The sequence below is a fragment of the Mustela nivalis genome, assembly GCF_964662115.1.
Source record: "Mustela nivalis genome assembly, chromosome: 14".
Taxonomy (NCBI): Eukaryota; Metazoa; Chordata; class Mammalia; order Carnivora; family Mustelidae; genus Mustela; species Mustela nivalis.
This window is the reverse complement of record NC_139033.1, coordinates 68,272,780-68,286,382: the sequence shown is the minus strand read 5'-3', so window position 1 is coordinate 68,286,382 and position 13,603 is coordinate 68,272,780. Positions and strand designations below refer to the sequence as shown.

The window sequence follows — 13,603 nt, the reverse complement described above, 5'->3', positions numbered from 1 at the left end:
CACACTCCTGTCAATTCTCCTTGCCCTCCAAGGAGATGCAGATGCACAGTGGCCCAAGGGGTTGCTGAGCATGCAGTGGGTTTGCATTACAGATGAGGAACCTTAAGTTTAGAGTACCTGAATCTTTTATAAGGAACATAAGCAAATCTTCCAGCTTTTGCTCTAGGGGGAGATACTATCTTTTATTATACTGGAGAGTAAACAACTTGCCTTTCTTTGAGGCAGACATATTGTCCAAGGCTGTTGATTATACAAATCTCTTTGGTAAAGATAGACCAGAACTAAAGCTGCGAGAGCCACTGCTCACAGGACATGGAAAAATGCAAGAGACCCACAGAGAACTGTTTTCCAACAGACATTACTCAACTCTTCAACTGTAGCCACTAGTTTTAGAGCCAAACCACATTTTCTTTTAAAAATCCACTTTAATCTAATCATGGACTTTAACGAACATTTATTTACAGTCAGGGACTAATTTATAACATAGTTTCTATTCATTTCAGCCACGAGAAAACACCAGTCATATTAAAGGTATCCATCCATAAATTACTTTTATTTCTCATTAAATGAGCACAGAGTCATTAGCATATTAATAACAGATATGTTTATTATTACATATCCATCAGTGCGGCTTTCAATACCACTTGAAACATGCATATCATCCTAGAGACGAATCAGTTTTCCAGTGCTTCTTATTTGATACACATTACTGCAAAGCCATTATAAATTACTGAGGAGGTATTTGGTTAAAAAAATAAACAATAAATCATACTGCCCATATGTATGAATCAACTCTTGTTATTGGACAAGAGTTTAACAGTATTTATCTGGTAATTCCTATGTTAACTGGAAAACATCACAGATGTATTGCCATAATTTTCTTTTATATTGACATAAACCTACATATCTTGCAGAATTTTATAAAGTCATTCATTATTGTAGCAGGTAGTTTAATGCAAAGATTGTACTCAATTTGTGAAAGTCCAACAAAACTCTAAATATTTTAAATTAAACCAATTATCAATGAAGAACCCACTGACACAAAATTTCTTGAAAATACGTTCTTTTGAAATTTCTACATTTAGTCATGGCAGTAAAATAATTCTTTCAAATTAAGGCACTAAAAGGGCAATGCAACTCCCATTGAAAGTGTTCTAAGAATAATTTACATTTCAAACAGTGCATACATTTCTTATATGTTTGTTAACTTAATGTCTTTGTCATTTAAAACCACAAAGAAATACATTATACAATTACAGAAATGATGTACCCCACAAAAACGCTTTTAAAACTTGGTTCTTTTGTACAGTTAGTTCCTAACGTCTCTAGTAGTAAAATAACTCAATATGGCTTGGCAAAAATGCATAGATTAAATGTAAATTTTTATTTTTTTGCCTTCTCCCACTTCCCCAATCTACAAACGTGCTGAAACACATACAGTATTTTGTAAAGCATAATGTAAAATAATTATTCTCCATAAGTCTGCCACGGGCAATCAAAAGTGAGGCTTTTAAATTCTACAGTGAGGGCACTGAAGTCAAGTGATGTCACTGCTTTCTTAAAATAGTTTTGTATAGTCTTGCAAGAGCACAAAGACTGAAGTCATTTAAAAGAATTTCAGTTGTCTCATTTTGAGATATTTTCTTTACTCCTTCCATGAGCTGATCTTCATAGTGATGGCCATTCCACTTGAAAGTGAAAGTCCCTTCCTCTCACTCCTATGAGGAAAACTGTGTTCTATCATGATTGACAGGCGTTTTTTTAGAAATTCAAAAAGGCAGCACCTTTTTAAAAAAATATACCTACCTAAGCTTTCCCCCAATTGTACTTGCATTACACAGTAATAATTAATCTAATCTACCTGTAGGCAAACCCGCAATTAAAAACAGAACAAAACAAAACAACAACAACAAAAACAACCCTCAGTGTGCTTTTGTGCCAAAGCAAGAACAGAATAACAGCAATCTTAACCCTGAAGCCTGTGATATTTGTGTCAAAGGAACAGCCTGTCTGCTTTGCATGGTTAAAGAAGCCTGGTTTATCAGGTAGCATTCCACATGATTCCACAAGGCGTTAGGCCACATGGTTAACTGCTGGAGAGGGAAGGGGGGCAGAAAAAGAAAAAAATGTAATTAAGGAAATATACTCAGTTTAAAAATACAAGAAACAAAATTGTAGGGAGAGGTAAATATAAATTATATTTATATGTGATTAAGAAATACACAAAATTTGGAAAACAGGAAAAGGAAAAATATAATTAGCATCATTTTCTTCTTACTTGTACTCTATTTCAAACACATGGTCCTTTTTTGTTTTGTTTTTTACAAAGCTATAATTCAATTTTAAGTAATTTTGGGTGCAGCTTTATCTTATACAGGAGAGAGGTGATAACAGGATTTTACAGAAGTCAGTCAGGAGTGAGGTGATAATACCCTGGAGTAGTAAAGGTGGCTGAAGAATACAGATGGTGTAATACCTACCACTCATTTCAAAGGCTCAGACTCAGTTATTGGTAATAAGGAGTAAAGGAATGGGATGAATTTGACATTAACAGAGAGGCAAATCTATGTCAGGTCTCAGCTTCCTCAAATCAATATTCCGCTTATATAGGGATTAAACTCTAGGTAAGTTGGTATTTGGTAAAGAAGAAAAAATTTAGGCTTTAGAATTGGATAAAAATAGGTTTCAACCCTGACTATGCCACTAGCTTGATGTGGGATCTTGTCCAAGTGGCTTAATTCCTATGGGCCTCATTTATTCATGTATGAGAACTGAATGAGATATCTATCATAACCTCTCTTGAGGAAGGGACTTAATTATGTCCTATAATTATTTATTATGACATATAAATATTTTTGAAAAAATTCTATCAAAACCAGTTAAAAAAAAGAGGTGTATACTTAACTGGGAAGTTTATTTGCAACACCATCATCAGTGATACCAAAATAATAATTTTGATTAAAAAAAAATCTATGCCAGGGGCTCCTGGTGGCTCAGTGGGTTAAAGCTTCTGCCTTCAGCTCAGGTCATGATCTCAGGGTCCTGGGATCAAGCCTCGCATTGGGCTCTCTGCTCAGCAGGAAGCCTGCTTCCTCCTCTCTCTCTGCCTGCCTCTCTGCCTACTTGTGATCTCTGTCTGTCAAATAAAGAAATAAAAAAAATCTTAAAAAAAAAAATCTATGCCAACATAGTTAAACTTAAAGAAGAGAAGAGCAAAGTTTTATATGAATCTATTTACATTTAAAAAGGGTGACAATCCGCAGGTTGTTTAAAAAATTAAGGTCTAAGTATGGGCCATATATACCAACCAATGATAGCAAAATCTGACATAGATGTGGAATTAAATATGACATTTATAAATATTATCAACTTCAAACAGGAATCAAAGTAGTTTGTAAAGTTATTTTAAGTCATATATTATAAATACTTAGCTACAAATGATGCCCTCTATAAGGAAAAGAACAATTAGATTTTAGATTTAATAGATACAAATCACTTTCACACTGTCCCAGAGGTTAACACTACAATCCTTACCTAGTTTTTCCGGATGTATTTTTGACCACTTTTCGGAAAGACTGATTTGCAGTAGATCTTGTAGAAAGTGTTCGAGGGGATGCACGAACAAAACCAGATGGTGGATTCTTAGGGATTTTCTTTACCAAATGTGTCACCCATTTTTTTTGTTCATCCTGAGAACATGCTAACAGCAGCATATCTCTTGCTGATGTTACATCATAACTTACTATGTTAAAAAAAAAAAAGACAAAGTCATACAATACCTAAAATGGCTCTACTGAAGCATAATTTTGTAAGTTCTTAAAATTTTAAGATTTACTATGCTTAATTAAGCTTGGAAAATATCTCTTTTTCCTTAATTAAGGCCTAACATTTAAAAAAGAAAACATTGGTCACAAACTATTAAGAAAAATAAAAACAGAAATAAAAAAAATGCAGAAGTGAAACAAATTAATGTATTTTTAGAACATAAGTTTCTTATCTTAAAATAGCTGTTGCCTGTATTCTTTCCGTCAGGCTACCTCTGCTAATCTAGAGGCCATTTTGTCTATGATCCAGCATGTTGGTCTAGGCAGTGAAAACCAGACAAAAAGAAAACAAGTATGAAGAAAAAACTCATGGAGGAATAATACAGTGGAACTCACCTATAGTCCTTCTCTCCAATTGAGAGTAATTTCTTAGAGGTACATTTTTTATAAAGGGGGTAATGCTCTTTAAAAACATGTGTTCAAAGCTAAATCTGTAACTGTGAACTGACAGCCACATGTTGCTCCACCATGTCAAAATATTACTTCTTACAACCTCTTTTCAAATTGGTGTAGAAAATGCTACACTTGAAGAAGCTATTTAAATGGGACTTAATTTTCCAATTTTTTATAAACTGTGAAAGTAATTTTTATGCCTTACCTTTACAGGGAGAAATTAAGTCCTCTTTCTTATCTAAGTGATCTCTGTGGCACTTAACATGGCATCTTCGACATTCTAGGGCAGGAGGTGGCTTAAAAACATGCCAGAGAGGTTTGGCACAGGCCTCACAGTTGGCAGGAAAGTGGTAGAGTGTAGGAATGAACTCATGGCCTTTGTGGTTTTGAAAATTAGTCTTTTCAGCTTGTTGTACTGGTTCCATCTCTACATCTTTTCTACATTCACCTTCATTTGCATATAGGATCTACATTCAGGAATGGTAAAACAAAAGATTTTAAAAAGTTTTAATTTGTACATAAAAGTTTCACATGTATAAAAAGCATTGGTAATATTTGCATTTACTTCACAAAATGCACTTAGTACTTAAGTAAAAGATCTATTATGGTTTTTACCTGGAATATTTTAGGAATTTCTTCAGTTTCAGCCCTGTAAACATCTCCTTGGGTTACAGGTCGAACGTGAAACAATTTACTAAAATAAAAATAAGTATGATTTAAGCTATTATAAAAACTCACCTACAGTAAAAGACAGACATTTCATTAAAGAAGACATAGAGATAGCAAATAAGAACATTACAAGATGTTCAACATCATTAGTCATCAGAGAAATGCAAATTAAAATTACAGTATCACTATATACCTGATAAATTTAAAAAGTAAAAATAGTAATAATGCCAAATGCTGATGAAGATGCAGAGAAACTACACTATTCACACAATTATTACAAAAATGTAAAAGCTGCAGAGCCACTTAGAAAAACAGGATGGCACTTTCTTACAAAACTAAACAAACATATGCTTAACATATGACCCAGCATTTGCACTCCTGGGCCTTCATTCCAGAGGAAAAATAATTTATATTTATAAAAAAACTTGTGCATAAATGTTCACAGCAGCTTGATTTATAATAGCCAATTGCTGAAAATAACCCAAATGAATGGTTAAACAAACTGTGGTACATTCATACCATGGAATATTACTCAACAATAAAGAGAAATAAACAACTTGGATGAATCTCAAGAGAATTATGTTGAGTGAAAAGAGCCAATCTCAAAGTTTACATACTATCTGATTCCATTTATATAACATTCTTGAAATTACAAAACTACAGAGATGGAGAACAGAGAACAGGTAGCCTGGGATTAGAGTGGGAAGGAGAAAGGGCCCTTGTTATGGGTCCCTGTAATGGAACTGATCTGTAACTGGTAGTGTTCATATGAATCCATACATGTGATAAAGGCTTATAGATTAGAAAGAAGCACACGATTATATTTGTAGAAAAGTCCTGTGGAATCCACCAAACACCCCAACAAAACTAGTAAGTAAACAGCAAGATTAAAGAATTCAAGATCAATATATAAAAATGAGTAGTACTGGAACAACTAGATATCTACATGGAAAAACACACACCTACACATTCAAAACTAACCTCAACTGCATCCTCTTACCAAACACAAAAGTAAATTTTGAGATTAATTATAACTTAAATATAAAGCCTAGAACAATAAAATTCCTCAAAGAGAACACAGAATACCATCACAACCTTTGGGTAGGCAAAATTTCTTAGACTACAAAAGGCTGTAATTCTTAAAACTGGTTTCCATTAAAAGATACCATAAAGAAAATGGTATAAATTTCTTTACAGTATCTTTTAAACTTCATATAAATTTACATGAAGTTCTAGAATGGGCAAAACTTGATAATAAAATTCAGATGATCTTTTTCTTCCTCCTGAAAAAAGTGGGCTTTCTAAGGGTTGGAAATTCTCTTTATCTTGTTTTACATGGGTGTTTGTAATTGTCAAAAATCAGTGAACACAATACTTAAGATGTATGCATTTTTATCACACAAAAATTCTGCCTCAATAAAAAAGTAAAATAACCAACTTTCATCAATCTGAAAGTACTTAACTTTTGAAGTTGAAAGACGGTATCTTTAATATTAGTGTTTATGTATTATTCCACCTAAGTTGATCATTTAAATTTTCACAACTAATGCATCTTTTAGACATTAGGAAATAAAAAAAACATATGGTACTGGCACAAGAACAGACACACAGATCAACTGAAAAGCATAGTGAGCCCAGAAATAAACACATGCCTTTTAAGATGAATTAAACTACAACGAAGGAGGCAAGAAAACAAAATGGGAAAAAGTCTCTTCAACAAATGGTGCTGGGAAAATTGGACAGCTACATGCAAAAGAATGAAACCGGAACACTTTCTTTTACCATACACAAAAATAAACTCAGAATGGAGGAAAGACCTAAATATGAGACCTGAAACCATAAAACTCCTAGAAGAAAACATAGGTAGTAATCTCTTTGACATAAGTCACAGAAACATTTCTCTAGATAGGTCTCCTTTGGCAGGGAAAGTAAAGCAAAATTAAACTATTTGGATTACATAAAAAAGGCTTTTTACATAGCAAAAAAAATAAAAATAAAAAAAATCAATAAAACAAGAAGATAACTTACTGAATGGGAGAAGATACTTGTAAATGATCTATGGATTAAGGTGTTAATATAAAAAATATATACAGAACGTACACAATTCAACACCCCCCCCCAATAACCCAATTAAAAATGGGCAGAGGAGGGGCACCTGGGTGGCTCAGTTGGTTAAGCATCTGCCTTTGGCTCCGTTCATGATCCTGGGGTCTTTGGATCGAGCCCCACCTCAGGCTCCCTCCTCAGCAGGCAGTCTGCTGTTTCTCTCTTTCTTCCTCTGCCCTCCCCCTCCCCCAGCTTGTGTTCGCTCCCTCTCTTTCACTTGTTCTCTCAAATAAATAAAATCTTAAAAAAACGGGCAGAGGGCATACATTTTTCCAAAGAAGACATACAGATAGCCAAAAAACACATGAGAAAATGCTGAATATCCGTAATCGTCAGGGAAATGCAAATAGAAACAACAATGAGGTATCATCCTATACCTGTCAGAATGGCTAGGTTTAAAAATACAAGAAATAACAAGTATTGACAAGGATGTAGAGAAAAAGGAACCCTCATGCACTGCTGGTGGGAATGTAAGCTGGAGCAGACACTGTGGAAGATAGTATGAAGGTGTTTTAAAGTATTAAAAATAGAATAACCATATGCTCCAATAATTTCATTACTGCGTTTTTACCCAAAGAATATGAAAATACTAATTCAAAAACAGTAATACAATATATGAACCCCTATGTTTATTGCAGCATTATTTTTAACAGCCAAGATATGGAAGCAACACAAGTGTACAACCATAGGTGAAAAGATTATTCAGCCATAACAAAATAAAACAAAACAAGAAATCTTGCCATTTGCAGCAATATATGTGGAGTCAAGAAAGTATAAAACTAAATCAAATAAGTCAGAGAAAGACAAATACCATATGACTTCACTTATATGTGGACTTTAAAAAACAAAACAAATGAACAAAGAAAAAAAAACAACTAAAAAACCAGACTTAAATATAGAAAACGTTTAAACTGATGGTTACCAGAGGGGAGGTGGGTGGGACAGTGGGGGAAATACTAAATGAAGAGGATTAGGATTATACTTATTGTGGTAAGTAATGAGGAATGCTCAGAATTGTTGACTCACTTTGCTATATGCCTGAAACTAATATAACACTATATATTAATTATACTTGAGAAAGAGAGAAAAATTGAGAAATAAAATTTCAGTACTCTTTGGTAGTTGCTTAATTCTTTTTATATTCTAGCTATAACTGACTTCACAAATGTTCAATTCTAAAGGAATGGCAATACTTCATTTTAAGTTTATATTTTTCATGAATAGCACCCACCACATTTCACTTTGAATTTATATTTTGTTGTATGTTTTATCTTTTCTACTACTTCTTTTACCTACTACTTCTTACTATCTGTAAGCTCCTTAAAAATGGAACCATCTCACTCATCTTTGTACAATCTATAAGACCCATGATGATACAGGCAGCAGTGCTTAAGAAAAGGTTTTAGAATGAATACAAAGGAAAAAGCCTAAGTTTATTAAAGGCCTCTATTAAAAACAAAAGATATATTTACATTTCCTTAACAATGACTACATAATTATATATAGTACTTGTGGAGATGCTCTTAGAACCTAAAACCAATCAACCCTTGAAATAAAAAATGTGTCTTTAGAATACAGGAATCAGCTATGCAAAATTTTCCCTCTCACATTTTGCTAAAGATGTAATGCAAAGTTTCAAAGTTTGTTAACAGAAGTATGCAACATTATTTAACAAAATATAAACTAAATTCTAAGTCTAGGGGTGCCTGGTGGCTCAGCTGGTTAAGCAGCTGACTTCAACTCAGGTCATAACCTTAGGCTTCTGGGATGGAGCCCCATGTTGGGCTCCCTGCTCAGTGGGGAGTCTGCTTCTCCCTTTGCCCCTCCCCCTACTGGAGCTCTCTCTCTCAAATAAATAAAATCTGAAAAAAGAAAACCTAAATTATAAGTATAAAAATAATTATCATAAGTTAATATTTAACGGATTTAAAATTCAACCAAAGGCAACTTACTCTATGTCCAATACCATGGATGGACTGGATTGTTCCTTATCTTGTTCATCATTATAGAACAAAATTTTTTTGCTGCTCACCACAACATACTGAAATGAGAAAAAAAAATGGGAATATATATACAAGCAACATTAACTTGGTTTAAAATAATAAGCACAATACTTGACATTTAAGTCCAAAATGTACTGTACTAATCTGAGATCAATGCTAAAAATAGATCAGTTAATACAAGTTCTATGCTTTAAAAGCAAAATACATAACAATATCAATTAGAAAAAGTGAAGAATATAATACCTGCTTCTTCCAGCCATATCGTTTGATATTTCCTCGATTTGGTATTGAAAGCCAACCTTCAATTCTTGACTCTAGGAGAAAAAGAATATATTGTCTTCAGTCTTAAGTTGTAACAAGAGGAAAAGCTATTACATGTTGTCTGACAGCATGCAGCAACAGACATTTGAACACAGCTAAATGAATAAGTGCTATAATTTGCTCTTCCATGCTTCAATCACACAAATCAACTTTAATGGCCATACAAATATTGCAGAAAAAAATCCCAAGCCACTTTTCCCATATAATTAACATTTAGTACTCAATTATAAAAGTATGAGGTAAAACAATACCCTTAAGAGCCAGGCAAGACTGGAATGGATTGCAGCTTAAATGGGATATGATACAGAAGACTTTAAATATCATTTAACACTCATAAAAATACTAAGCAAAAAAAAAAAAAAAAAAAAAAAAATGCAGCAAGTGGAACAAATCAGAGCGACGATTTACACAAGAAAGAGCAAGCAAAAGTACAGAGAAGTATCCTATTACTCACAGAAGATAAGAATAGAAGATAAATAAATAAGGAATGCAGGCAGAATCAACTAGATATAAAGAATAAGAGACAAGCATTTTATTTGTTTTCTCAGCACAATATTCTGATAAACTTTTTGGTAAAGCACCTATAAAATTTCAATAAAACTTTCCAAATCTGGTTGGGGAGTACTTAATTCTAGAGTTAAGTCCAAATGCAATTCTTACCAAACTAAAGAGATATAAACGAAGTCTTTTAAGTATGTTATACCAGAATTTGATCAACAGCAAAAGAACATAGAATTGAGTTGGTTAGCTGCTAATATTTTAACCAGTTTGTGCATATTAGAAATTCCTTGACAAATTCAATCAAGGCATTTAAAAATAAACATTATTACTATTTAAATACAATTAATGCTTATTAGAAGTATCTGGAGGAAAAGAAGACTGTTAGAAATGATTATTTTATATTAGGTTAGAAATAAGAGCATTTAATTGTTTTCTGTACCTATCTTTAATATTTAAGACACAAAAGAACAGAAAAGTAGTCAATTTTCAAGAAGTATAATGCTCAAATCATGACCCTAATGGGAATATATAACGTCTTTCTCCACATAAACCACTGTAAAACATCTAAGTCTTAGAGTAATTAAAATAGGTAACATTTACTGAACATTTATGGTTTGACATATGCTTTCCAAGTAATATTCTACATTTCATACCTATTATCCCATGAATATATGATATTACATTCCTACGAATACAGGATAGGATAGCTTCTACTATCATTCTCCATTTACAAAAGAAGACACTAAGGTTTAGAAAGGAAACAGACTTGCTCAAGAGTATACTCTATTAGTAACTGTCAAAACAGTTGGTTTACCCTAATTTCTGAGCTTGTGTTCCTAGAACATAATGCTACTCTGTCCTTTAACTAAAAAGCTTTGCAGTTAATTGAATCAGAAGTAATATTCTTGTTCTAACTTCTTCCACGCACCTAATGTCCTTTGGTTTTGTTATTCCCCTTAATCTAAACTGTAGTTGTAAAGGTGGAGAAGATAATGAGAAACCTGAGCTCAAAATGATCCTCCTCTTCTCCCAACATTTTTCTCAGTTGCTGTTAATTTAGTTCAGCAATAATTATTTCGTCTTCTTAGGTAGTTCCTTGATAAGTTTTGTAAGATCAGGGACCATATCATAACACTATTTTTATACACCTCAAGATATCTGACACACAAGAGTAGATAGGCACTTGACAGATATTTGTTGATTATTTTGCAATTTTTTTTCCTGAATTAGCCAGTCACTCTCATAAATAATTGTTATAATTTAAAAACCAAAGGGCAGCTTCATATTAAATAATATGCAGAAGGTTGCTAGTCACTCACAAATATTCTATCTTACAAAAGCAACAAGTTATCGCTAGGAAAATTTCCCTGCAGTGTGTCCAAAACTGCAGCTCTTACTCCTCCTAAGTCTATTTAATCAAGTTATTCCTCACAAAAAAGATGTGAAAGTCACTGAAATCTTGACATTTATATAAAACTGTGTATGCCAAAATACCCCATCCTCCAGTTATTTCTCTATGAGAATAAATGCCAAAATTATTTATAACTTTTGGCTGTAGGTTCTTTAGAAACAGAGCTAAGGAACCATCCCAAAATATTTTAATTGTATTCATAAGTGATATAAAAAAGGAAATTAATCAATGCTCAAGACTTCAGATGCATTATCTCCAAACCACTGATTAGATTTGGGCACATCAGAAGCTGTTATATACTCAAATACTTGAAACACACTAAGAAATCCACTATTTACAGGTTTAAATTACATAGACTGAGATAAAGCTAGATGGAGAGAGAATGATGCAGATAATCCATAAGAGACAATGAGTATTAATAGAATGTTGATATCAAGTGTTTTCTCTAGTGCTTCATCTACTTTTACATTCTTTTCAGATGATTAGCTCAGTGGTTCCAAAAGAAGGAAAGAGAAAGAACAAGGGAGGAGAGGCAGTTATCATGTTAATCTTTTTATTATCGAGGCAATGGGAAAATCTTAACCCAAGTGTAACTTTTATATTTATACTGTACACTAAGATACAACCTGCTACAGAACCAGAAAGAGGGTGAAGACATAAAAGAATCAGGTGAATAACAGTGATATTAAGAACTTCACAGGATTGTACGACAGATCATTTTTTCCTAAGGTTTTTTTAGAATTGGGAAACTTAAGAGGAATCATCTAGTTAAGGACAAGATGCCCACTAAGGTTATAGAGGCTTAACCCTAGGTATACATGGTAATTAAATGAGAATCTTTATATTGAATGATAAAATCTATTACTAAGTCATATTATCAGTTCATCCACTCAACATTTTTTTTTTGAAGATTTTATTTATTTGACAGAGAGAGAGAGCGAGCAAGTGAGCGAGCAAGCTCAAACAGGGGAGCAGCAGGCTGAGCAGGAGGGAGAAGCAAGCTCCCTGCTGAGCAGAGAGCATGACATGGGGCTAGATTCCAGGACTCTGGGATCATGACCTGAGGCAAAGGTGCCCCGATCCACCCAACTTCTTGGGGGAAAAAAACCCCAAAACAACAACAAAAAACATCTCAGGGTATTTGCGTGGCTTAGCTGGTTAAAACATCCAACTCTTGGTTTCAGCTCAGGTCATGATCACAAGGCCCCGGCGCTGAGCCCCACCTCAATCTCCTTCTCTCTCTCTCTGACCTTCTTCCTCCTTTCCACCTGCATGCACAACATGCATGTGTGTTCTCTCTTTCTCTCTCTAAATAATCTTAAAAAAAATCTTGTGGGGCGCCTGGGTGGCTCAGTCGTTAAGTGTCTGCCTTCAGCTCAGGTCATGATCCCGGGGTCCTGGGATCGAGCCCCACATCGGGCTCCCTGCTCAGTGGGAAGCCTGCTTCTCCCTCTCCCACTCCTCTGCTGTGTTCCCTCTCTTGCTGTATCTCTCTCTGTCAAATAAATAAAATCTTTAAAAGAAAAAAAAAAAAAATCTTGCTGCGCTAAAAAAATGATCCATATTTCAAAAGGCCTTTATTTTAACTGTTAAGTAAATGTATGCCCTACAAAATTCTCCCTTTTCAGCCTGTAGTTCAATTAACTAATTTTCTAAACTAAGTAAAATTAATCATTAGTCATTATCTTCAAAAATTTTAGATACTTGAATCATATGTAACTCTCTTAAATTAAGAGCGACTATCAGAATTCTTTAACAGTTCTTCCTAGATATGACAGCAAAACCTTTACTTTATTTGCCAATACCCATTTTTAAGTTCTAGTAAATTGGTTTTCTTTAATGGTAACTCTTTTTTTTTTTTTTTTTTAAAGATTTTATTTATTTGACAGAGAGACACACAGCAAGAGAGGGAACACAAGCAGAGGGAATAGGAGAAGGAGAAGCAGTTTCCCACTGAGCAGGGAACCCGATGCAGGGCTCGATCCCAGATCCCTAGGATCATGACCTGAGCCGAAGGCAGACACATAATGGCTGAGCCATCCAAGCACCCCAAGTTCTAGTAAATAGATTTAGAACAGATTTTTAATTTACTAAGCAAAACATCTGATGCAAAAATGGGTTAAAAAAATAAAGATTTTCCATTACTGTCTACGTACAGTGTGAAAGTTAGCACTACAGAGATCTTTGTAAAGTTTCAAGACTAAGAGTGCACTAATAAGAGACAGGGATAACTGACTTTCTCATTTTATAGCAATGAAGAATGCCCACCAGTATTATTTTTTCTTTCACTTTGGTTTGAATTTTGAAAACCTTACAACAGAATCTCTGAAAATACACAGCTAATCTAAGTGATATAACTCAGAATGGAGTCAGTA

General features: G+C 33.8%; 1 protein-coding gene across 4 annotated transcripts in view; it reads right to left on the bottom strand.

The window, feature by feature from the left end:
- Window positions 1-525: 525 nt before the first annotated feature.
- Window positions 526-13,603, bottom strand: part of ROCK1 (Rho associated coiled-coil containing protein kinase 1) — a 148,813-nt gene continuing 135,735 nt past the window's right edge. For 2 of the 4 annotated variants that reach the window (XM_082698740.1, XM_082698742.1), the window contains exons 28-33: window positions 9,239-9,309; window positions 8,945-9,033; window positions 4,833-4,911; window positions 4,423-4,684; window positions 3,535-3,742; window positions 526-2,093 (exon numbers count right to left, since the gene is read on the bottom strand). In XM_082698740.1, the coding sequence (XP_082554866.1) occupies window positions 2,087-2,093; window positions 3,535-3,742; window positions 4,423-4,684; window positions 4,833-4,911; window positions 8,945-9,033; window positions 9,239-9,309 (716 nt within the window). In that variant the 3' untranslated portion in view covers window positions 526-2,086. The remainder of the gene's footprint in view (window positions 2,094-3,534; window positions 3,743-4,422; window positions 4,685-4,832; window positions 4,912-8,944; window positions 9,034-9,238; window positions 9,310-13,603) is intronic. The other 2 variants (XM_082698741.1, XM_082698743.1) reach the window with 1 other exon arrangement.